Below are 24,577 nucleotides of genomic sequence, written 5' to 3'. Positions count from 1 at the left end.
CTCCAGTGGTCGTTATGATCATTTAGTATTGCCCATAGGGGAAGCATGATAGGGAGAATTACAACCCAGGATGGAACAACCTTTTGGTCATTTCTGTTCCCACTAGTATTGTTAGTTTTGTTATGCTGAGCACACTACAAAGTTGCATCTCTTGTATAAGTACAACACAATTTATTAAATATTGTATACATAGAACCAAGAATTGATAGGATGCAGGGCTGCTTTATTGTACCAGAAACAAAATATGATGAGAATACATTGAAACACTGGATTTACTTAAGAAAAACCTAAGTTTTTCAAATCTAATTTATTTAAGAAAATATTTTCTTAATAAGTGTAACAATTCTTACAAGGTATGGTAATATGCAGAAAGTAGAATTTTGATTTTTTTTTTTTTTTTTTTTGAGACAGAGTCTCGCTCTGTCGCCCAGGCTGGAGTGCAGTGGTGCAATCTCGGCTCACTGCAAGCTCCGCCTCCCGGGTTCACGCCATTCTCCTGCCTCAGCCTCTCCGAGTAGCTGGGACTACAGGCGCCCGCCACCACGCCCGGCTAATTTTTTGTATTTTTAGTAGAGATGGGGTTTCACTGTGGTCTCGGTCTCCTGAATTTTGATTATTAATGTCAAGGTATGTTTTCTGCCATTTTGATGGAGTTGATACTTTTTCTTGTAAGTTCTTCCTGTAGTGAAAGAGAGAAAGTGAGGTGTCATTGCTGAAAGGACACACTAATAACCTCTTGGTAGTTTATTGCAGGTAAAATCATTTTTTAATTAAGCTGACAATGTGGTAAAACAGCATTAAATTGTAATTATGTTTAAATGGAAGTCTTTCTGTAGATTGTTAAAGGATGATAGTTTGAGGTTCAAATAACTCGACTGTCTTATCAAACACCATGTCTATAAGTAATAAGTTTCTGGGAGAATTGTGAATTGGATTTTGTTTTATTTCAAGTGGATGCTTTTGTGCCCATATTTAAGCTGCTGTTGCTTACAAGACCTGTACTGCCCTTCCCCACCTGCCTTTTCCATCATACCCTATGCTCACTGAGACAAATCTCAGCAAGAGGCAGGAATTGCTTCACTAATCAAAATCTTATATTAAAATAGTTTTACCTAGATCTAAGTTCTAGTCCCAAATCAAAAAGCAATCTGTGGAGTTTTCAGTATAGTTTTGTACTGACAGCTTTCCAAATAGTAATGTAAACAGTACAGAACTTGGTGAACTGAAGAAATAGAATGGAGGCCATTAGCACTGTAAGTTGTTAGTTTGCCTGTTTACCAAAAACACGTTGAGTTTCGGGGCACATACCTTAAAATTGCCCTGTTTCACTGTGTAAGAGGAACTGGCTTGACTACTTCACCCTTGGTGGAAACAAACAGGCCCTAAAAGAGGCAGCAACAGCTGAAGTGGATATCACAGAAATAAACAGACAGCAGAAGCTCTTCAGACACCCCCGAAACCTGCCAAAACTCACAGGTAATACAGGTGAAACGATAGCATAAGAAGAAAATAAACATGAGAATCTTCAAACTGTAAGCATTGAAAGGTATCCTCCATCCAAGAAGAGAACCCAGTTCATACAAGGAAAAGGCAAAAAGAAAAGGTCAAGACTGTGACCTTTATAACACTGTGACCCCAGCCGTGGGCCAGGTGGAGTTGTCTGTGGTGACACCAACTACAGGCCTGACACCCTGGTTTGACAGAAGGCTCTTCAAGATCCCTGATCTTCACACTCTAGCAGCCAAAAGGTAGGTTTACAATACACACTGTCCCCAGTTTGCCATGGATCAACTACAATTTTTCAACTTGACTATGGAGGAAAACCATTACAATTTCAGCTTCCAGTCATGGGTCACATAATGATGGGGATACGTTCTGAGAAATGTGGTGTTAGGTGGTTTCATCACCGTGTGAACCTCAGTGTTCACACAAATTTAGATGGTATAGCCTACTACACACATAGGCTCTATGGTATAATCTATTGCTCCTAGGCTACAAACCTGTATAGCATGTCCTATAGTACTGAATACTGTAGGCAGTTATAACACAAAGGTAAGTATTTGTGCATCTAAACTTAGGAAAGGTACAGTAAAAATACAGCACAAAAGATAAAAAATGGTATGCCAGTATAGGATATTTACCATGAATGGAGCTGGCAGGACCGAAAGCTCCTGCTTTCGAGTGAGTCACTGAGTGAGTGGTGAGTAAATGGGAAGGCCTGGGACATTGCTGTGCACTGCTGTAGACACTAAACACTGTAAACATAGGCCACGCTAAATTTATTTTTTTTTAATTGCCCTACAACATTATGTTGTCACTAAGTAATAGGAATCTTTCAGCTCCCTAATAATCTTACGGGACCACCATCATATATATGGTCCATCATTGACCAAAAACGTCATCATGTAGTACATGACTATACCTTGAATTTTGATCTTTTTCCCAGGCTAGTGATATGCAGTACATGAGATAATCAATACTTCCTTATAAAATGGGGTTATGTTAGATGAGTTTTGCCCAACCACAGGCTATTGTAAGTGTTCTGAGCACATATGAGGTAGCCTGGGCCAAGCTATGATGTTCGATACGTTAGATGTATTAAATGCACTTTTGACTGCCATCTCAGTAGATGGCAGCCCTCTCACTGACAGCAGAGAGATCTTCCTCACTGTGCCAGTGGGCAAGAGAAAGAGCACGCTGTGACTGGCCAGTGACGTGCAGAAGATCCAGATTGCACAACCGGATCCAGAGGCCTTGGGAAGCATTAGGGAGCTCTCCAGCTGTCTCACTCAAATTTGTAGCAGCATATGGACCCCCAAATGGAGGCCAAAGTGGGACCCCAATTGGACAGTTTGGCAACCCTGAAGAGACTTCTTCCTTTCAGACTTACTGTTTTGGTATCATGTTCCAGAGAAGGGAGCAGCGTTCTTGGGGAATTCAGGAAGAGGGAGACACGCTGTTACTCTATCCATTAAATAAAGCTATGATGTTCACAGGCCCCCGTCACCACTCAGAAAAAAAAAATAATTGCCTTGCTCTGTAAAAGTGACTTCTGCCTTTTATTGAACAGGAACAAGCTGAAAGCTGGATACCTAATGTCAGTGGAGTCTTCTGAGTGTTTCCTGGAAGAAGTCGGGTCCCAGGCTCTAGTTGCTGGTTCTTACATGCCACCATCCACAGTCCTTCAGCAGATTGATTCAGTGGCTAACGCTGATATCATAAATGTAAGTAAATGAAAACTTAGGATTTAACAACAGAGAACTTAACCTTAATGATCCAATTTCAGAAGGATTCATAAGCGTCCTTGGGCAGTGTGTTATTCTCATGTTTGGTGCTCATCTACTTAATGTGGAGGCAGGAGGGCTCATTCCCATAAGATCCGCAACAAGCTTCCTTGTCAGCTCGAGTGTATGTATCTTCCTCCTTCAGATAAACTACCGTTAGGTTAAACTCGGATGTCAGAGGACTGCCATCCACTGAGATGGCAGTCAAAAGTGCATTTAATACACCTAACGTATCAAGCGTTAGGTTAAATTAATGGTAGTTTATAAAATGGGCTTATGTTAGATGACTAGAGGTAAAGAAGAGTCAAATATTAGCAGTTTCATATGATCCAACCTAAATAGTGAAGTTTGCTATTTTTCCTCTTCAGTCCTACCAATATTTCACCATCTAGCATCTTAAGATTTTCTTTACTCTTCTCAGCCTAGGACATTCTCCTGTTCTTGCTAATTTTTTTTTCACGTATATTATTGTTCCCTACAAGATTGAGCTGTTTTGAGGGCAAGGACTATGTCATGTACTTCTTTGTGTTCCCTACTGTGCCTAACAAGCACATGACCTACAGAATTAATCCAAAGTAAGTGGGTTTTCCCCCATTTTCTGCATTAAACTTGCCAGCTCGCTTTCCATTGTAGATGTCTCAGCCATCTTCTTACCAACAGGTCTACCTTGTATAGGGACAGTGGCGATAAGAAAAAATAAAAAATAAAAAACCAAGCTGAGTGCAGTGGCTCATGCCTGTAATCCCAGCACTTTGGAAGGCTGAGGTGGGCAGATTGCTTGAACCTAGGAGTTCAGTACCAGACTGGGCAATGTAGCAAAACCCCGTCTCTACAAAAAAGTACAAAAATTAGCTAGGCTTGGTGGCATGCGCCTGTAGTCCCAGCTACTCAGGAGCTCAAGAGGCTGAGGTGGGAAGGTGGCTTGAGCCTGGGAGGCAGAGGTTGCAGCAAGCCGAGATCATGCCACTGTACTCCAGGCTGGGCAACAGAGTGAGACCCTGTCTCAAAAAAGAGACAAGGCTATTTTAAGATAGTAACCCTGACTTGATTTCACTTGGCCCCAATCATCATTTCGTACTCTTTTTTTTTTTTTTTTTTTTTGAGACGGAGTCTTGCTCTGTTGCCCAGGCTGGAGTGCAGTGGCGCGATCTCGGCTCACTGCAACCTCTGCCTCCCGGGTTCACGCCATTTTCCTGCCTCAGCCTCCCAAGTAGCTGGGACTACAGGTGCCCACCACCATGCCCGGCTAATTTTTTGTATTTTTAGTAGAGACGGGGTTTCACTGTGTTAGCCAGGATTGTCTCGATCTCCTGACCTCTTGATCCGCCCGTCTCAGCCTCCCAAAGTGCTGGGATTACAGGTGTGAGCCACCGCGCCCGGCCCATTTCGTACTCTTTTAAATGGCTGTCTTCATCTTATATCCTATCATTATGTGTGTCCCAACCCGACTGCTTCCACCACCACCTCTCCTTCATAGTAATAAGATAAGCTGGCCTGACAGAATATGGGGGCTGCTGCTCCACCTACACCTGACTCATGATACTATACTTAATCAGCCTTTGAACTTGGAAGTAGTGGCATAAAGAATCCTCTAGGGTATAAAGTTTTACTTTTAAGTTAACAATCAATGTATTTTTATTGACCCAGACTATTTGCCATTGTAATACCGAAACAGGAAAGTATATCCCTGCCTGAAGCCACACTACTCTATTTGACAGTGTCAGTGTTTTCCTTATCTCTCTTTGAACAGCTACCCTCTTACCAAAGCGTTGCTCTTGCTTGGTTCATTACACACACAATGGAACTTTCAGAGAAACAGCTAAGCTTTTCCTCCCACACTGTCACAAATTAAAGCACCAGCCATCTCCTAGTTAATTTTCACAACAGCTATTATAGTAATTGCTGGCTTAGAATGTCCTATCCAAGGCCGGGTTGGTAGCTCACACCTGTAATCCCAGCACTTTGGGAGGTCGAGGTGGGTGGATCACTTGAGGCTAGGAATTTGAGACCAGCCTGGCCAACATGGCGAAATCCTGTCTCTACTAAAAATACAAAAATTAGCGGGGCATGGTGGTACATGCCTGTAATCCCTGCTCCTTGGGAGCCTGAGGAAGAGAATTGCTTGAACCTGGGAGGTGGAGGCTGCAGTGAGCCAAGATCGCAGCACTGCACTCCACACTGGGTGATAGAGCGAGACTCCATCTCAAAAAAAAAAAAAAAAATGTCCTATCCATAAATTCTTGAAATGACAAAGTAAGTTCACCTGCTTGATGATATATATTTTTATTTTTGTTAACTTTGTCTTTTGTTTGTTTCTTTAAAGGCTGCAAAGAAGTTTGTTTCTGGCCAGAAGTCGATGGCAGCAAGTGGAAATTTGGGACATACACCTTTTGTTGATGAGTTGTAATACTGATGCACACATTACAGGAGAGAGCTGAACGTTCTCTCAGCCCAGAGCAGCAAACACATGAAAGTCAGAAGTCTCTAATATAACATTTCTCTTTTTTCCAGTGAGGTAAAATAAGGCATAAATGCAGGTAATTATTCCCAGCTGACCTAAAGTCAATAAAACATTCTGTTTAAGTGTTTTTCTTATGTTTTTCTCAATGAGTTAATCAACAAGTATTTATTATGTGCTGATATCTTTGTTTTAGATGCTTTAAAGGAGACAGGAATACAATTATTGAGTATAGAAGCATCAGAAACTATTAAAATTAAGGCTAAGTGGCTATCGGGGTAAATAGTGCCAGATTACTGTTGGTGGCTTTTAAGATGAAAGCAAGTTCAAAATTTGTCATTTTGGGTGTCAACAGCTAAATGGTCTGGTTTTTACCCATTTTGCCTTTTTTGCAATAAAATTATTTCCAAAAAACATACATTTCCTATCATATCCTATATTCCCATTCATTCATTTTTTATGTCTGATTTATCTTCACTGACAGAGTTTTGTTTTTCTCTCATCTCCTGTCTCTCCCTCATCTGTTACTATCCTGTCTCTTCCAAATAATTAACTCTCAATTCAATATTTACAGTAAAAGAAGGGCTGAAAGGGGGAAAAAAATAATTCTAATGTGAATAACTAGCCAAAGAATTATGTTTTTTAGTTATTTTAATTATAGTACTTGAAGTTTACCAAAAAAAAGAGAGAAACTAAATATTTAAAGAAAAATGTGGTGTTTACATAAAGTGACATTCTCTACTATGTTCAGACATTCTGATATGGGATTTCTCTACGGCATTTTCTAAAAGAAAAGAAATTCTTCTCAGAAAGGAGGGTCTTATTCTGAAAATAAGATTTGCGAGGCCTGCAAGAACCCAGGGAAGTCTTTAGATAATCCTATTGAAGAACATCTCTAAAGGCTTTATAATGCAGTCATAAGAGAAGAGAATTGGTGAGTCTACAAACAGTCCTTGATAAGTATAGCAAATTTGTGCCTGGTGAGGCACAAAACTTGGGTGTCTGCAAGATAAATGCTCATATGACCACAGATTTGCTAACCAACCTTTGATACCAGTTAGGCTTTACCCTCTTCAACTTGGGCACAATCTTCCAGCCAAAATGCATCTGAGATAGAGGAGGTAGAGGAGGAAGAGCTTTCATTGTCTTGCTTCACCATTATCCGGTATGGAGAAGGGGCCTTCACTTCTTTCTTGTTGTCTCTGTGAATCATCACGTCACAATTAATGTTTTTTCCTACACTAATAGTATGGTTCTCCTTATTATATCCATGCCAGTCTCTGGAGATGGATATTGGTCTCCTTGCAGGGTGATGTGCAGTTGACCACGGATATCTATAATATTGAAGTCTTTTATCTAAATCTCCATTTTCGTTATCATCACTGCTTGTGAAAGATTCATCTTTTGCCAGCTCAGTTTTCTTTGGTGTGCTGAAATGAAAAGAATAGTGAATAAAATAGATTCTTCATGTCTAAACATTTATGGTCCCCTAACAAAATGCCTTATAACTTGCTTTGACCCATAAAAGATACAATTTAGCTTTAGCACTACCTTTCTGTGTCATTGAAATGTTTCTCTTTTTAAAATTATCTTGAAATCTTTTTCCATTTCTAAATGGAAATCAAATTCTGCCTTAAATTACTTCACCATACCTTAAAAAGTTTTGCACAGACTTATACTAGACTATCGACCGGAATATTAGGAGGTGTTAAAGGGTAGGTTAATTTCACTGCAGCTAAAGTGACAGGTTCAACCTGGCCATCTCCTGGGAACTCTATTCTTGTGGCTCACGTGGCATTAACACAATATTACTGATTTCCAGAGGAGTCAGGAAGTCAGGAAATAGTGGGCCTTAAGGATCTTCAACATCCTAGTCATTAGTAAGTCTTCGAGTCTTTTTTTTAGAGAGGGTCTTGCTCTGCCACCCTTGCTGGAGTGCAGTGGCACAATCATAGCTCACTGCAACCTTGAACTCCTGGGCTCAAGTGACCCTCTGGCCTCCGCTTCCCGAGTAGCTGAGACTACAGGTGTGTATGCTGTATGCCACCACACCTGGCTAATTTTAAATTTTTTTTTTTTTTTTTGTAAAAACAGGATCTCCCTATGTTGCCCATGCCTGTCTCAAACTCCTGACCTCAAGCAATCCTTACCTTGGCCTCCAAAGTGCTAGGATTACAGGCATGAGCCACTGTGCCCAGCCAGGTTTTTGTTGTTGTTGTTGTTAACTTTCTCCAATTATTGGCTTTCTTGATTGTTGAAACTAGGTGGTGCTTGCCTGCTAGCACCTCCAGGTCTCTGAACTTTTCTAATGCCTACAGTACCTGTGCTTGCTTTAACTTTCCAGAATGAATGCTCTGTCACTTGCTTTCCCTCGTCCTGGTGCTGTTGCCTAGCAGAACCAAAACTAGATCTTTGTGATTACAAATCTCTGGTACATTCTGCCCTGCTAAAAGGAAATAGGTTTCTTCCCTGCCAACCTGTTAAGACTTCTGGTGTTATCACTAATAACCTTGGTGGTCTGCCTGTTGTATTTGCTTCCAAGAATTTGAATGGCTTTTCCAAAAGTTTATCTCTTCCAGTATTAAACAGTTGATACTGAGTAATTTTTACTGAGAGCCACTAGTCTTAAATACTGATTTTGTCTAATTTGCCTTCAGATGCACCTAGGTCTTCCTGAACAGCACATGGATTTTTTTTTTAAATCCAAGTATTAATAACTTTTTTTTTTCCAGACTGCAGGGGGAATCCTTGGCAACTCCGATGGTTAGGTAACTATAAAGGACAGGTAAATTGTCATTAGGTAATAAAGCCACAACCCTGCAGAGGTCAGGATTGGCTGGAAACAAACTTTCTATACCACTTGGCCTACCCAGAGCGTTATATGGAGAATTTTCTCCAGTGTGTATACCCAGTGCCATTTTCTCCCGGAAAAGGTTATACCAGCTTTGTGAAAGCAGCTTTTTCCTTCCCCTTCTTTCCCTGCCCCGTTACACATAAGTTACTAAAATGCCTTAGATATGAGTACTTTGCCTAATTAAGAAGGGGAATCAGCAGGTGCTTGGTATTGTTCTTTTAAGTTTGTGGGTTTTCGCCTCATACTTAAGTTGTGCTGTTCTATCTTTGCTTTTGAATGGTCAGTCTACCATCCTTAGAATTTAATATTCTGGGTCTCAAAACTCCTCCATGTAATGAAAATGCTTAGAACATATAGTTGTTATGTAACCAGATGAGCCCAGGCTTTTAGAGTCGTGCCCTCCAGTGTAGGAGTCGCTGAGTAGGATTTGATTGTGAGTTGTGATCGTGCTACTACACTCCAGCCTGAGCGACAGAGTGAGACCCTGTCTCAAAAATAAGCCTTTTAAAATTAAAAAATAAAAACAAATGAACCACTGACCACATGAAAGTCCTAGGGCAATTTTAGCAAAACAAGACAGACTCAGTCCCTGCCTTCATGGAGTTCACATTCTCCTAGGGAAACACAGTGAACAACTGACTACACAGATTATTTCATTAAAATTGGGATAAATGTGAAGGAGCGAGCTGTGAGAGCATATGTCAGGTGGACCTGTTTCTAGGAAGACCCCTTGGAGAAGTTACACTGGAGCCTTCAAGAGCAAAGTTACAAACATGTTGCAGACAGAGAAGAGCAAGTGCAAAGACCCTGAGGCAAAGAGTAACAAAAGGCAGAGAGCTGGAAGCTAAAGGGAGCTAGAGAAGGATGGGGAAAGCAGTATGAATTGAAGTTGGAATGGTTTGCAGAGGCCAGCTGAACCCCATAGAGCATTGTTGGCCAATGTGAGGATTTTGATATTTATCCAAAGAACAAGAAGTCTTTTTTTTTTTTTTGTATTTTATTTTATTTTATTTTTATTTGTTTTTTATTATTATAATTTAGGTTTTAGGGTACATGTGCACAATGTGCAGGTTTGTTACATATGTATCCATGTGCCATGTTGATTTCCTGTACCCATTAACTTGTCATTTAGCATTAGGTATATCTCCTAATGCTGTCCCTCCCAAGAACAAGAAGTCTTAAGAGATTTTTTGCAGGAACATGCCAGGATCAGATTTGCATTACAAAAAGATCATTCTGGCCAGGCTTGGTGGCTCGTGCCTGTAACCCAACACTTTGGGAGGGTGAAGCAGGCTGATCACCTGAGGGCAGGAGTTCGAAACCAGCCTGGCCAACATGGTAAAACTTGGTCTGTATTAAAAATACAAAAATTAGCCGGGTGTGGTGGTATGCGCCTGTAATCCCAGCTACCCTGGAGGCTGAGGCAGGAGAATCACTTGAACCCGGGAGGCAGAGGTTGCAGTGAGCCAAGATCACGCCACTGCACTCCAGCCTGGGCGACAAGAGCAAAACCTCGTCTCCAAGAAAAAACAAATACAGTTTTGTTGATAATACAATTTGAAAGTAATTAGCATGTGGATAATCATAGAAACTACAGGCATCAATGAAACTGGCTAGGAGAAAGGACACCAAGAGGAAATGGCCAGAGGTAACAAGAAAATCGGGTGTGTGGTGTCACAGAAGCCTGGGAAGTGCTATTTCAAGAAGAGAGTGGGTGGAAATTGTTAAGTGACTAATGCTGCTCAGAAGCCAGGCAAGATAAAGACAGAAGAATCTAGTGGGATCAGAAGTGCGAAGGCTATGGCTGGCCCTGGGAAAAGGACTCAGCCAAGGGATGAAAGCAAAGCCTAGATTGAAGTGGGTGGAGGAGTGTCTGGGAAGTGGCGTCTCTCGAGGAAATGGAGGTGTCTAATACAGCTTTTAGCAAGTTGGGAGGGGATGCAAAAGACCAGTGGCTAAAGAGGGTAGGGAGAGGAGAGTGGACTGAAGATAGGATTTGCCAAGATGGGAGAAGTTTAAAAAGGCTTAGATGTTATTGGGAAGGACCCAGAGAACAAAAAGTTGAAAAGTTGCAAATAGGATTTGCAAGAAGCACTTTTTTTTTTTTTTTTTTTTTTTTTGAGACAAAGTCTCGCTTTATCTCCAGGCTGGAGTGCAGTGGCACGATCTCGGCTCACTGCAACCTCCGACTCCCTGGTTCGAGCGATTCTCCTGCCTCCGCCTCCCGAATAGCTGGAATTACAGGCACGTGCCACCACATCCAGCTAATTTTTGTAATTTTAGTAGAGACGGGGTTTCACCATGTTGGCCAGGATGGCCTCGATTTCCTGACCTCGTGATCCACCCGCTTCAGCCACCCAAAGTGCTGGGATTACAGGCATGAGCCACCACACCCGGCCCACAAGAAACATTTTAAGCGCTGACTCGGGAAAGAGGGGCACCATGCAGGTAGGCAGGGGGACAAAATTCCCAACTGATGACTTGTTTTTTAACTCCAAGTTGACTTTATCGTGCTTTCTCATATTAGATCCTACAGATCTAATACCAGAAACCCAGGAAATTACTTTGACAGTGTCACCAGTCCTCCTGTCATGATCCTTATCATTTGATAATTGTCACGTTAAACCATCTATGCCTCACAGGCCCTGGGATTCTGTATTATAACAAAGAGTTCCTAAAATGAACTATTTACCTTGTTACTGGGAATTTGGCCTCAGGGATTAAATCATATATTTCTTGCCATTCTTCAGGAATGTTAATAAAATCTCGATAAACCTTGATTTGTAGCACTGTTCCAATGGTGATATGTTGCAAAAGCTGTAAAAATTCTCGAAGAGTATATCCTAACACATTGGCATGGCCAACACTAATCAGAACATCACCTGAAGAGGGAAAAAAATATGTATCAGTAAAACTAGGAGTTTAAAGGGACTATATTGATTTCTGGCTTTATTGTGAGGTATTTCATTTTATGGGTTCATATTGTTGATTCTTTTTGAACCAAAACCAGGCTTCAGCCTTTTTTTTTTTTTTTGAGATGAAGTCTCACTGTCACCCATGCTGGAGTGCAGTGGCGTGATCTCGGCTCACTGCAAGCTCCGCCTCCCAGATTCAAGTGGTTCTGCTGCCTCAGTCTCCCAAGTAGCTAGGATTATGGGCATGTGCCATAATGCCTGGCTAATTTTGTTTTGTTTTTTTTTTTAGTAGAGATGGGGTTTCACCGTGTTGGCCAGGCTGGTCTCAAACTCCTGACCTCAGGTGATCTGTCCACCTCAGCCTCCCAAAGTGTTGGGATTACAGGCATGAGCCACCGCGCCCGGCCCAGCCTTTATTTAATAAAGATGTTCATCTCCATGATATGAATGTCCTTTGCGTACTGAAGAATGTATGCAAGATGTTTCTTAATAGCAGTATATTGGTAGACATTATATGATGTTTTTGAGACGTTTCTGAAGTTCTTGGTGTGACAGAGGCTAAAAAACATTTATAATCGGAACCAGCTGTTAGGATTCTAAAAATAGATTAGTTTCAAATAAAATGAATGGCTATTGCTAGGAAAGAAAAAACCACTTACATTAAGTGATGAATAAATGACCTACTTTCTATTATACCTGCCTGGCAATTTCCAGTGCCCTCCACAGTTAATAGGCCATATTAAACATAAAGCCTTTCTCTACCCTTGTGCAGTATTAGTTGAGCAAATAATTCTGTATAAAACATTGGGCAATTAGGCATGCTTTAATTAATTGTAAGATGTGTATGCAGTGAGTATGTTGGTTTAAAGGGATTTGACAGCTAGGTTTCCCTACCTTAGGGCAATGCAGGATAAGGAAAGAAACAAGATGGTCAACCATGCAGCTTCCGAGTCCCCGGCAGTTGGGAAGAGGACTACATCTTGAGCACTAACCCCCGAAACCCCCAAATTGAAGGAAGCCACAAAGGCCAATTATTCACTTGCTCCAACCTCCCCCATGTCCCCACCTCCAGCAGCTAGGTCATGGACCTGTGAGTGAGATCCAGCCACTTGACACTCCCACCTGGGTCACTGAACGTGGAGGAGGAGATGCAAAAGAGTGACAGGAACTTCTAGTTGCTAGGGGCAGTTACACACAGCTCTTGGTTCTCTCACCATTTTCCAAGCCTGCTTCTCCAGCCTTTTGGGAGATTCTGTCAGACTCAGTATCCCAAATTCAGTGCATTAACAGAAGTGTTTTCTGTTTTTTGCAATGAGGAACGCTGACTGGTACAACGGCATTCGGCAAGACTTCAGAAAGGAATACAAAGGATTTGCTTTTTAAGGACCAGCTCACGTTGGGCAAAATCTTAAGTCTTCAGATCTTACTAGTACTGACCTTCTGGAGACCCTCAATCAGCCTCATTCTAAGACAGCTGAAGCCTAACCTCAGAGAAGAAAAGGGTCAAGAAGAAGTGCCTTCTCTGATGCATGCACTGGGCTTCAATCAGGAATTACATTGATCCCAAAAGAATCCTCCAAGGATGCCAAGGACAAATGTCCATAGCTCTAGATCCTATCAGAAACAAAGTTCCCAGAATTCAAGAAAATGAATACTTAGAAGGGTGGAGAAAAACCTTCTACTTTGGTCTTAAGCAGTAGCTGGGGGTAGTACAATCAACTATGTATCTGAGGCTTACTTCAGAATGAAACAAGGCTACCTGCAGCTTGAGCAATATGAAACAGTTGCTCATCCTACTGAGGTTAATTACAATGGAGAAAAAAAACCCTCCCCGGATGAGCTTACTTACCTAATGTTAAAAGCAGTGTTTATAGCTGAAAGCTATGGCTTGGCATTCTGCTTAATTATGTTGTAAAAGGGTGACTTTTATCAAGAGGGCAGAAAATAAACAGCTTAATTTCTTGACCGTTCTGGCTGTAAACCAAACATGTCAGCATGTGAATGTGATTACTCTAGCAATAGATATTAACATTGCCCTTCATACAGAAACACCAATTTGGTATTTATGAACACCAACCTCATTACACTTTTTCTGTTTTAATGGGCTATAGGATGACATTATATAAACTTTGTCTCAATTACCTACATTAAATCAACTTTGCAGCAGCCGAGCCACTGCTGAAAAATATTTTATCTTTTTCATCTCTCCCAACTAGGCTGGAAGTTCCTTAAGTTCCTCACAGCTAGGGACCACATCTGTGTCGTTTACCACTACACCCCCAGTGCCTCGTTGGGTGTCTGCACACACCAGGCCTTTAGGAAATGCTTAGGCAGTAGCCAGTCCATGACTTGTATTTACTGTTGAAGCTACATTAATTTCTTTTTTTTTTTTTTTTCTTGAGACAGGGTCTCACTTTGTCACCCAGGCTGGAGTGCAGGGATACAAATACAGCTCACTGCAACCTCGACCTCCAGGGCTCAAGCAACCCTCCTGCCTCAGCCCCCGGAGGAGCTGGGACTACAAGCACATATGCCCACCATGTTGGGCTAGTTCTTGTATTTTTTATTGAAATGGGGTTTTGTCATGTTGCCCCAGCTGGTCTCAAACTCCTGAGCTCAATTTGCCCACCTCAGCTTCTCAAAGTGCTGAGATTCCAGGTGTGTGCTACCGCGCCCGGCCTACATTAATTTCTTAAGACTTAGAATATCAGAATCTGTTAAGGCCATACTGGCCAAAAGGAACTAAAAGTTTAGCCAGAATAAACCAACACTAAATTAGGAAATCAAGGTGAAACCCTATCCTGAAACACCAAAGGAGTGAAATTTCAGCACATAGATAAAAGATAATGGGGCTGGGAGGAAATGGGGTCAAAGAAATAGCATGTTTCTACAGTTATCATCTCCCAAGATCTTATCATCATTGTCTAAAACCACTGAGTTACAGACTTTAAAACCTAGAATGATGCCGAGGAGAACTGGCAGGCTTGTCACAAAGAGATTTGGGGCTCTGGACTTCCTCTGTATTCAAATCTCATTTCTAGTTGTTAGGCAATTGGCTAGAAAGGTATGGGCTTTCTAGGCAGACATGGGTTCAAATACCAGCTCTGAACACAGACTCAGTTGTATAACTAAGATGAACAAGTTATTTCATCTCTCTACGCCTCTATATTTCATTATCTACATTTCAGGAGTGTTGCAAACTTTAAATTAGATACACATGTGGGGCCAGGTGAGGTGGCTCATGCCTGTACTCCCAGCACTTTGGGAGACTGAGGCAGAAGGATTGCTTGAGCCCAGGGGTTCGAGGCTGCAGTGAGGTATGATTGCGCCACTGCACTCCTGCACTCCAGCCTGTGTGACGGTGAGACTGTGTCTCTTATACAAATAAAATTAAAAATTGGAGTTAAAAAAAGATAAGAGATGGGGAAATATCTCCCACAATGCCTGGGACAAATATTCATTTATTATTTATTTAGCAAAGACATAACAAATGAGCCACTACTTTAGGTGTGACGGTTAATATTGTCAACTTGATTGGATCGAAGGATGCAAAGTATTGTTTCTGGGTGTGTCTGTGAAGGTGTTGCCAGAAAAGATTAACATTTGAGTCAATGGACTTGGAGAGGCAGACCCAACCCTGGATCTGGGTAGGCACCATCCAATCAGCTACCAGCACAGCTAGAAAAAGCAGGTGGAAAAAGGTGGAATGAGCAGACTTGCTGAGTCTTCTGGCCTTCATCTTTCTCCTGTGCTGGATGCTTCCTGCCCTCGAACATCAGACTCCAAGTTCTTTGGCTTTTGGACTCTTGGACTTACACCGGTGGTTTGCCAGGGGCTCTCAGGCCTTCAGCCACAGACTGGAGGCTGCACTGTCGGCTTCCCAACTTTTGAGGTTTTGGGACTCGGACTGAGTCACTATTGGCTTCCCTGCTCTTCAGCTTGCAGATGGAGGGGCAGAACGATATGGTTTGGTTCTGTGTCCCCATCCAAATGTCATTGCTGATTGCAATCCCCACATTTTGAGGGAGGGACCTGTAATCCCCACGTGTGGAGGGAGGGAGGTGATTGGATCATGGGAGTGGTTTCCCCCATGCTGTCATGATAGTGAGTGAATTCTCATGAGATCTGATGGTTTTATGAGTGTTTGACAGCTCCTCCTTCACACACTCACACTCTCTCCTGCCGCCTTGTGAAGAAAATGCCTGATTCCTCTTCCACTATGATTGTAAGTTTCCTGAGGCCACCCCAGCCATACGGAACTGTGAGTCAATTAAACCTCCTTCATTTATAAATTATCCAGTCTCAGGTAGTATCTTTACAGCAGTGTGAGAATGCACTAATACTGTAGGTGAGTCCTGGATTTAAAAGATGAAATTCAAGACTGCTTCTAACCTCAAAGAGACCACTAACTATAGCCCTGCCATGAGATTCTCTGTTGCCCACCTAAAAGCCTACTCCTGTCCCACTCTAGCACCCTGGAGTATGCACCCGGATCATCACCCAGCGTCTGTCACCTGACCTTGAAGAAGCTGAGAAGAAGCAGAAAACCCCATGGGACCTGTCCTGGAGTTCTTTTGTTCTGGTAAGTCCAGAACTCTCCACCGGCCGCCGTTTGTTCTCCACCACCAAGCACTGATGTGTGGGGAAAATGCTTTGGATTTTAAGGTATAGCAAACTGTTTCATAAAACCATTATGTATCTGCTTTCTTCTTTAATCCATTGCTTGGAACCCTTAGCTGCAAATTAGAATCACCTGAGGAGCTTTTAAAACATAAACTGCCCTGTCCCAGTCCAAGAACGATTGAATCAAAAACCTGTAGGGAGATAGGGACCAGGCATCTTGGTTTTAAAAACTTCCCAGATGATTCTAATAGGTAACCAGAGTTGCAAACCAGTGGCTTAATCCACTCGGACCCCCATACAGCCATCATTTTTTATTAAAACACACACATGCAAAAGTCTAGAGAATCTGTAAGAAAAGCCTAAGAGATGATTGCCAATATTTCTATAGCACTTCAGTTTTAAAAGCACCTTCATAAAAATTATTTCATCAGGTTAGGCTCAATGGCTCACACCTGTAATCCCAGCACTTTTGGAGGCCACATGGGAGGATTGCTTGAGGCCAGGAGTTTGAGACCAGTCTGGACAACATAGTGAGACACCACTCACCCACCGCCTCCACTGCCCACGTCTACAAAAAAATAAAAAATAAAATAAAAATTAGCTGGGCATGGTGGTGCACGCCTGAGTCCCAGCTACTCAGGAGGCTGAAGCAGGAGGATCACTTGAGCCAAGGAGTTTAAGGCCGCAGTGAGCCATGATCAAGCCACTGCATTCCAGCATGGGTGACAGAGTGATACCCCATCTATGAAACAAACATGCATTATTTCATCAAATCTGCGCAACCTCTCACAAACCCAGGAATATCCCAATTCAAAGATGAGGTGACTAAGGCCTGAAAGGTTAAGTGGCTTTGCCCAGGGTCACAGAACTAAAAAGTGTCAGACCCTGAGCCTGAATCGGGACGGCTAACACAATATGTTTTTTCCTTCTCACCACTGTGCCAGCCCATTCTGCCTCCCCAACTCCTGGGCATAGCACTAGGCCCAGGCCAGGCACTGAGAAAACACCTGTTGAACTGCATGGAAAATTCATTCACCCAAAGACACGAGGAGCAGGGCAGTATTGGTAAAGCCCTTAGGCTCTGGAGTCTGACAGAGAAGGTTCAAATCCCAGCTCCTCAGAGTGACCATGGGAGAGTTACTAAGCATCTTGATTCCTTGTCTGCAAGGTGGTTTCATGCAGAATCTAGCTCAGGGATTGTGAGAGTGAAATGAGATCATGCAGCTAAGTGTTAGCAATGCTTAATACTGCCTATGAAAGAAAATATCTTTACGTACCGAGAGCCATAGCTGTGGAGTAACATGGTCCCTGCATCCCCACTTAGGAGAAACAGGTGACCCGGACAAGGAACTCAATCTCACTGACCCTCATTAAGTAAATTTAATTTTTTTTTTTAGAGGTAGGGTCTCACTCTGTTACCCAGGTTGGCATGCAGTGGCACAATCATAGCTCACTGCAGCCTCGGCCTCCTGCACTCAAGTGATCCTCCCACCTCAGCCTCCCGAGTATCTAGGATTACAGGCACACACCATGCCGGGCTACTTTTGTTTTGTTATAGAAATGGTGATATGGTTTGGATTTGTGTCCCTACCCAAATCTCATGTTGAACTGTAGTCCCCGGTGTTGGAGGAGGGGCCTGGGGGGAGGTGACTGGATCACAAGGGCAGATTTCCCCCTTCCTGTTCTCGTGATAGCGAGTGAGTTCTCATGAGATCTGATTGTTTAATCGTGTGTAGCACCTCCCCCTACTCTCTCTTCCTCCTGCTCCAACCATATAAGACATACCTCCTTCCTCTTCACCTTCTGCCATGATTGTAAGTTTCCTGAGGCCTCCCCAGCCATGCTTCCTGTACAGCCTGCAGAACCATGAGCCAATTAAACCTCTTTTCTTATAAATTACCCAGTTTCAGGTATTTCTTTATAGCAGTGCAAGAACGGACTAATATAGACAGCGTCTCACTGTGTTGCTCAGGCTGGCCTTGAACCCCTGGCCTCAACGGATCCTCCCACCTTGGCTTCCCAAAGTGCTGGAATTACAGGTGTGAGCCACTGTACCCAGTCAGAATTAAATGAATTAATATTCCCAATAGTGATAGTTATATAAGTGATAGCCATTGGCTGGCCCATAGAAAGTTCTCAACTAATGTCATCTCTCTCTTTTTTTTTTTTTTTTTAATACAGAGTCTCACTCTGTCACCCAGGCTGGAGTACAATGGTGCCATCTCAGCTCACTGCAACCTCCGCCTCCTGGGTTCAAGAGATTCTCCTGCCTCAGCCTCTTGAGTAGCTGGGACTACAGGCACCCGCCACCAGGCCCAGCTAACTTTTGTATTTGTATTTATTTTATTTATTTTTTGTTTTTTATTTTTTTTTGAGACGGAATCTCTGTCACTCAGGCTGGAGTGCAATGGCGCAATCTCAGCTCACTGCAACCTCCACTTCCCAGGTACAAGTGGTTCTCCTGCCTCAGCCTCTCAAGTAGCTGGGATTACAGGCGTGTACCACCACGCCTGGCTAATTTTTGTATTTTTAATAGAGACAGGGTTTCACCATGTTGGCCAGGCTGGTCTCGAACTCCCTACCTCAGGATCCACCCACCTCAGTCTCCCAAAGTGCTGGGATTACAGGCATGAGCCACCGCTCCCAGCCAGGTTTTGTATTTTTAGTAGAGACGAAGTTTTACCATGTTGGCCAGGCTGATCTCAAACTCCTGACCTCAAGTGATCCACCCCGCCATGGCCTCCCAAAGTGCTGGGATTACAGGCGTGAGCCAGCATGCCCGTCATATCCTTATAGTTACACTGAAACCCGGTGACCCGAGTCACCCTGCAGGCAGATGGGCAGGATGGGTGGTTGGGAAGCATGGCAAAAGGGCAGTCACCTGGCTGAAGTTTCCCGTCGTTGGCTGCAGCCCCCTTCCTGATGAGGTGGGTGATCTGGAGGTAGGGTCCATGCTGGATGATGATGAGGCCTAATCCCAGGCTGTCCACAGTGAGTTTGGTCTGCTGTGTTTTGCTCAAGTTGTGTACAGATGTTTTGACCTTGATGCTGACTCCTCTTTCTAACCAAAAGAGGGGAACTTATTTCAGTCCTTCACCAAGACAGAAGCATGGCCATACCCACTGGGGTTCTGAAGCCAGATCCCCGGGACAGTTATTTAATCCCTATTCCTCAGATTCCTTATCGGTAAAATGAGGATAAAAAGTGTTCACCTTGGAGAGCTCTTCTGAAAATTAAATGGGTGCATTAAAGGGCTTTTGCAGAGCCTGGCATATTGTGAGTGCTTAATCAATATTAATTAGTATTATCTGTTCACTTAACAAATATTTATTGATACAGACAGTGTGCTAGGCCCTGGGTTTACCATGGTGAGCAAAACAGATGTGTTGGGTTTTTTGGTTTTAACAGACAAGGTCTCACTCTGTTGCCCAGGCTGGAGTGCAGTGGCATGATCAGGGCTCACTGCAGCCTCGATCTCCTGGGCTCAAGGGCTCCTCCCACCTCAGCCTCCTAAGTAGCTGGGACTACTGGCATGTGCTACTATACACGGCTAATTTTTATTGTTTCTGTAGAGACAGGGTCTCACTATATTGGCCAGGCTAGTCTTGAACTCCTGGACTCAAGCAGTCCTCCCACCTCAGCCTCCCAAAGTGCTGGCATTACAGGTGTGAGCCACCGTGCCCGGCCCACATGTGTTTCTCGTCCTCATGAATTTTACAGCCTAGTGGAGGGGACAGATATCAATCAGTCATGTAAATACATGTTGGATAACAAACTGTAACTCATGCTATGAAAGAAAAGGACGGAGGGCTCTGAGAATGAGTAACAGAGGGCCAAAGTCTCATCTGGGGACAGCGGGTCAAGCTTCCAGCAGGGCTAAAATTTGAATTAAGGCCAAAAGGACCAATAGGAAATATTTAGGCAAAGAAAGGTGGATCAGGAGCACATTGTGTTAAGGTCTGAGAAAGGAAGGAACTGTCCCTGTCAGAGGAGGGGGAGGCAGGAGGAGTGAGGACCAACCAGACAGAGGCTGCTTCTCTCAGACTTCCTTAGGGAAAAAGCTCTGAAGTGAGTAAAGCTGGACATGGTTAGATGAAACGAAATGAAATGAAATGAAAATGAAAGGGTCCTGGTGCATGTCATGGCAGTGACAGCGGAAATGAGCAGTGGATGGATCCAAAAAGCACGTGGGGGAAAATCCGAAGGCCTTGGAGACAAGGGGTAGTGGGAGGGGTTGAAATGTTTTCTACAGAACCAAATCTCACAAGAAAAATTTCAGGGACTAAAAGGACATTCAAAACAACAAGTTAATTTCCCAAGAGGAAGCTGCTAGGAAACTCCTTTTCGGTACACAGGAAGCTCCTGGGGAGATCTGTTTTCAGCACACTTTTCCAGCATTTCACACACAACTCCTTTCCATAAGGACAGGTGACACACCAGCTTGCCAAGTCCATGTGACTGTGGTATTTTCAGGGCCACTGCTGAGGGAGAGGCTCCCCCAGCTCCCTACCTCTAGCCGTCGGGAGCTGGAGGGGTTCATGGCCCTTTCCTCCAAAGCAAACGTCCTTGCCCATCTCCAACCTCACCTTCCAAAACCACAGATGCTCTCTGTTTGGGAAAATAAAATAGCATAATATAAACAAGATACCATCTTCAGAGACTTTTCAGGGTTCTGGGAGCAACTGGGGGCAGGATATGTCCTGCCTGAAGCTCTGGTTCCTGAGCAAACAGAGAAGTCACATCTTGGGCAAAGTCCAGTGGTTCCCATCTCAGTTTGTAAATTCAATATGCTTATAAGGTAAGCTACCAGGAGCCCACTTTTAAAAGTCAGCAGGGTTAAGTAAAAGAAGCCAGACTCAAAAGGCTCCTTACAGAATGAGAACGTGTCTCAGGAGTTTGATCCAGACCTCTGTAAGCAAATGCAGAAGTTCGGGAAGGCAAGAAACCCAAGTACATCTTGAAAAAAAAAAAAAAAAAAACTTTGTGCAAGGCATGGTAGCTCACGCCTGTAATCCCAGCACTTTAGGCGGCCGAGGCGGGCAGATCACGAGATCAGGAGTTTGAGACCAGCCTGGCCAACATGGTGAAACCTGTCTCTAAGATACAAAAAATTAGCTGGGCATGGTGGCACGTGCCTGTAATCCCAGCTACTTGGGAGGCTGAGGCACGAGAATCGCTTGAACCCGGGAGGCAGAGGTTGCAGTGAGCTGAGATGGCGCCATTGTACTCTAGCCTGGGTGACAGGGTGAGACTCCGTCTCAAAAACAAAAATAAATTATCTGGGCATGTTGGTGCATGCCTGTAATCCCAGCTACAAGCCTGGGTGACAGAGCAAGACTCCATCTCAAAAAAAAAAAAAAAAACCTTGACAAAGTGAAGTTGGATGTGGATCTTCTTGGAGCAAGTAAATACATGCAATCTCCTGTCTCAAATGCTAGCAACATACCAGACCACTCTGCTTCATTTTGGAGAGAAGACTTCTCACACTATGGCAGCCATCCATGAGAGCTTCACAGGTTATCAGCCATATGAAGTCACTACTTTAAAGCACTTACAAAACCCTCTGAAAAAACTAGTTGAGAAAGAAGAAAAGAAGCTCACCCAGCAGGAAAGCACAGATGCAGCCGTGCAGGAGCTGAGTCAATTAATTTCATTAGAGGATGGAAACCGCTACAAGGAAAAAACTGAAGATGGAAAAAGTATTTTATGTGTTTTAGGCAAAGGCTCTTCACATAGTGCATGCTCAGGATGAACTATTAGACATGAAACCTGAGGAAGGTGCTCGCTTGGGCCCAGTGGCAGGGACCCTGGAACCCGAAGGTACTGACAAAGATAACCCTACTGCTGTTGAAAGTGAGATCTTCAATGCTTCCTCCCTGGAAGAGGGTGAGCTCAGAAAAGAGTGAGCAGCTGTGTTTGGGGACAACCAGGTGGAGGAGGCAGCACCATGGTCCTGGGAGAGCCAGACCCCAAGCACCAGACTAAAATATGAAAGACTTACAGGTTTTGCTACAAGGCTAGTCAGACAGTAATGTCAACCTTCCCAAGGACAAGCAGTCCAAATGACAACAGCCCTGCAGTGAAAAAGCCTAAGGCTGCCTGGCACCTGCCTGCCTGGTTCAGCCTCTTCGCCAGCTTCAAGTCTTGTCAAATCCTGATGCTGTGTGGAAAAAAGCCATAAAGAACAAGAATTGCTCAATGCAGAAGTCTGCAGCCTTCGGTAAGCCCAGCTGGGGGCTAGCAGAAGTATAAAGTGATTAGAGCCTGGGCAACATAGTGACACCTCATCTCTTCTATTTAGGCCAGGCGTGGTGGCTCACACCTGTAATCCCAGCACTTTGGGAGGCCGAGGGTGGGCGGATCACTTGGGGTCAGGAGTCTGAGACCAGCCTGGCCAGCATGGTGAAACACCGTTGCTACTGAAAACACAAAAATCAGCCAGGTGTGGTGGCTCATGCCTGTAATCCAAGCTACTTTGGAGGCTGAGGTGCAAGAATCACTTGAACCTGCCTGGAAGGCGGGGGTTGCAGTAAGCCAAGATCATGCCACTGCACTCCAGCCTGGGTCACAGAGCAAGACTCTGTCTCAAAAAAAAAAAAAATTATCTGAGTGTGGTGGTGCATGCCTACAATGCCAGCTATGGGAGGCTGATGCAGGAGGATTGCTTGAGCTCAAGAATTGGAGGCTGCAGTGAGCCAGGAGCATACCACTGCACTCCAGCCTGAGCGATAGAACAAGACCCTGTCTCTAAAAATAAAATACAGTGACCCGTATGCTATTTTAAGATTTATGTGCCCTTTTAATAAAAATGAAAGGGCCAAATTCCCTATTTACATTGGTATAATTTTTTAAAGTCTCCTTACTATATGATTTCATTTTTATGATGTTCTCCATGGAAAAGGCAAAAAAAGAAAAAAACACTGTAAAAAACAGATGGGGGTGTGAGGAGCTGCAGTGGGGTGGGGTTTGGCTGCAACTGGGCATTGCAAAGTAATTTTAGGGAGTGGTGGAACTGTTCCCTATCTTGATGGAGGGGGTGGTTCAACGTGGGTATAGCTTGTCAAAACGGTAGCTGTACTTTTAAAAGGGGGGATCTTACTGCATGGAAATTATACCTTGATAAAAATAACGATGGCCCAAGGCGGGCGGATCACTTGAGGTCAGGAGTTTGAGACCAGCCTGGCCAACATGGCGAAACACCATCTCTACTAAAAATAAAAAATTAGCTGGGCATGGTGGCAGACACCTGTAATCCCAGCTACTCGGGAGGCTAAGGCAGAGGAATCACTTGAGCCTGGGAGGCAGAAGTTGCAGTGAGCTGAGATCACGCCACTGCACTCCAGCCTGGGGGACAAAGCAAGACTCCTTCTCAAATGGTGATGATGATGATGATAATGGCAATGATAATAATAATAATAATAATAACAACGATGGAGAGAGGTTATCTCCCAGGCCAAGAGTGTACCGTTGCCATTTTACAGAGGAGGAAAATTGAGGAAGGCTTGGTCCCCAGGGCTTCTTCACCGGCTTCCTTCTCCCCAGTTACCTTTTTTGTTTTTGCGGGAGGCCTTCTGCATGGCCCCGGGAGGTCAGGCAGCTTGGGAGGGCCTCCCAGAGCAGAGGCTGGAGTCAGTCCCAATGCCAACAGTTTCGAACCTTGCCCGCGGGCACCGCCGTCGGGATGGCCGCCAGGGGGCGCTGCGCCGCCGCTGCCCAGAAATTGGGCGGCAGTGAGGTCGCCGCAAGGCTTCCCGCGGACCCTGCAAAACGTGGCGTGGGCATTGCACGCCAGTGTACTGTATGGAAACTTCTGCAGAGGTTAGCACCGTGCCTGACCCACGGTGGGTTCTTCATTCCTTCGTTTCTTTTTCTTTTTTTAAGAGACGGGCGGGGGTGGCGGTCTCACTATGTTGCTCAGGCTCAACACAACTGTTGTACTATGGGCTCAAGCGATCTGCCCGCCTCAGCCTCCCAAAGTGCTGGGATTACAGGCATGAGCCACCGTGCTTGGCTTCTTCATTCATTCTTGGTGAACCTAAGAAATAGGGAGGGGGAGAAGGCACAGAGGAGGGTGTCTCAAAGATGTGAGGTGGTCTGCAGAGGAAGATCACAGCCAGAAGATCACAGGAGATCATAGAATACCTAGAAGATCAGAGAACCCTCCGTTGCACTCCTAATAATGGTATTTTTAAAAAAATTGTTACATTAGTAGCTCCAATGTTTTGGAACTGCACTTTTTTTCATGAATGTTTTGAATAAGAAAAGGCCCCAGGGTGGCCTAAAAAAAAATGAGTCACTATTAGGAGAGGCACTATTAATGCTTCCTTCTTTTTTCCAAGATAATTCTTCCTCCCACACACATTCACTCATACAACAAGTATTTACAGGGAGCTGTTCTGTCGTTTACTGATACTGGGGACACAACACTAGGCCAGACAAACAC

General features: G+C 43.9%; 2 protein-coding genes and 1 pseudogene across 5 annotated transcripts in view; 2 read left to right on the top strand and 1 right to left on the bottom strand.

Annotated features, from left to right (window-relative positions):
- UQCRC2 (ubiquinol-cytochrome c reductase core protein 2) overlaps positions 1–5,872 on the top strand; it is a 34,245-nt gene extending 28,373 nt beyond the window's left edge. The window contains exons 13-14 of the mRNA XM_055299094.2: positions 3,071–3,224; positions 5,608–5,872. Of these exons, the coding sequence (XP_055155069.1) occupies positions 3,071–3,224; positions 5,608–5,691 (238 nt within the window). The 3' untranslated portion in view covers positions 5,692–5,872. The remainder of the gene's footprint in view (positions 1–3,070; positions 3,225–5,607) is intronic.
- PDZD9 (PDZ domain containing 9) lies at positions 503–23,987 on the bottom strand. 4 transcript variants are annotated; one of them, XM_055299101.2, is made up of 6 exons: positions 23,681–23,987; positions 20,645–20,742; positions 19,016–19,195; positions 11,289–11,478; positions 6,788–7,172; positions 503–679 (listed from the first exon to the last, which is right to left on the bottom strand). In XM_055299101.2, exons 2-5 carry the CDS (start codon positions 20,706–20,708, stop codon positions 6,800–6,802), a joined length of 807 nt encoding a protein of 268 aa, XP_055155076.1. In that variant the 5' UTR covers positions 20,709–20,742; positions 23,681–23,987; the 3' UTR covers positions 503–679; positions 6,788–6,799. The 4 variants fall into 4 exon arrangements, with proteins under 4 accessions (XP_055155076.1, XP_055155079.1, XP_055155078.1 ...); XM_055299104.2 differs by lacking the exon at positions 20,645–20,742 and adding an exon at positions 17,920–17,990 and having other exon boundaries at positions 23,681–23,986; XM_055299103.2 differs by lacking the exon at positions 20,645–20,742 and having other exon boundaries at positions 23,681–23,968.
- LOC129457622 (islet cell autoantigen 1-like) lies at positions 20,830–22,959 on the top strand (annotated as a pseudogene).
- Positions 23,988–24,577: the final 590 nt, after the last annotated feature.

This window comes from Symphalangus syndactylus, chromosome 11 (assembly GCF_028878055.3).
Source record: "Symphalangus syndactylus isolate Jambi chromosome 11, NHGRI_mSymSyn1-v2.1_pri, whole genome shotgun sequence".
NCBI lineage: Eukaryota > Metazoa > Chordata > Mammalia > Primates > Hylobatidae > Symphalangus > Symphalangus syndactylus.
Note: the sequence above shows the minus strand (reverse complement) of the source record. Positions and strands in the feature narration are given on the sequence as shown.

Bases quoted from the DNA above. Each gene is read 5' to 3' on its own strand.
- PDZD9 (XM_055299101.2), bottom strand. From the start codon at position 20,708: ATGGGCAAGGACGTTTGCTTTGGAGGAAAGGGCCATGAACCCCTCCAG. The intron at 19,196-20,644 runs GTAGGGAGCTGG...TCTTTTGGTTAG, and splicing joins CCAGCTCCCGACGGCTAGAG to AAAGAGGAGTCAGCATCAAG. The intron at 11,479-19,015 runs GTGACTGCCCTT...TTCCCTCTTCAG, and splicing joins CGACGGGAAACTTCAGCCAG to GTGATGTTCTGATTAGTGTT.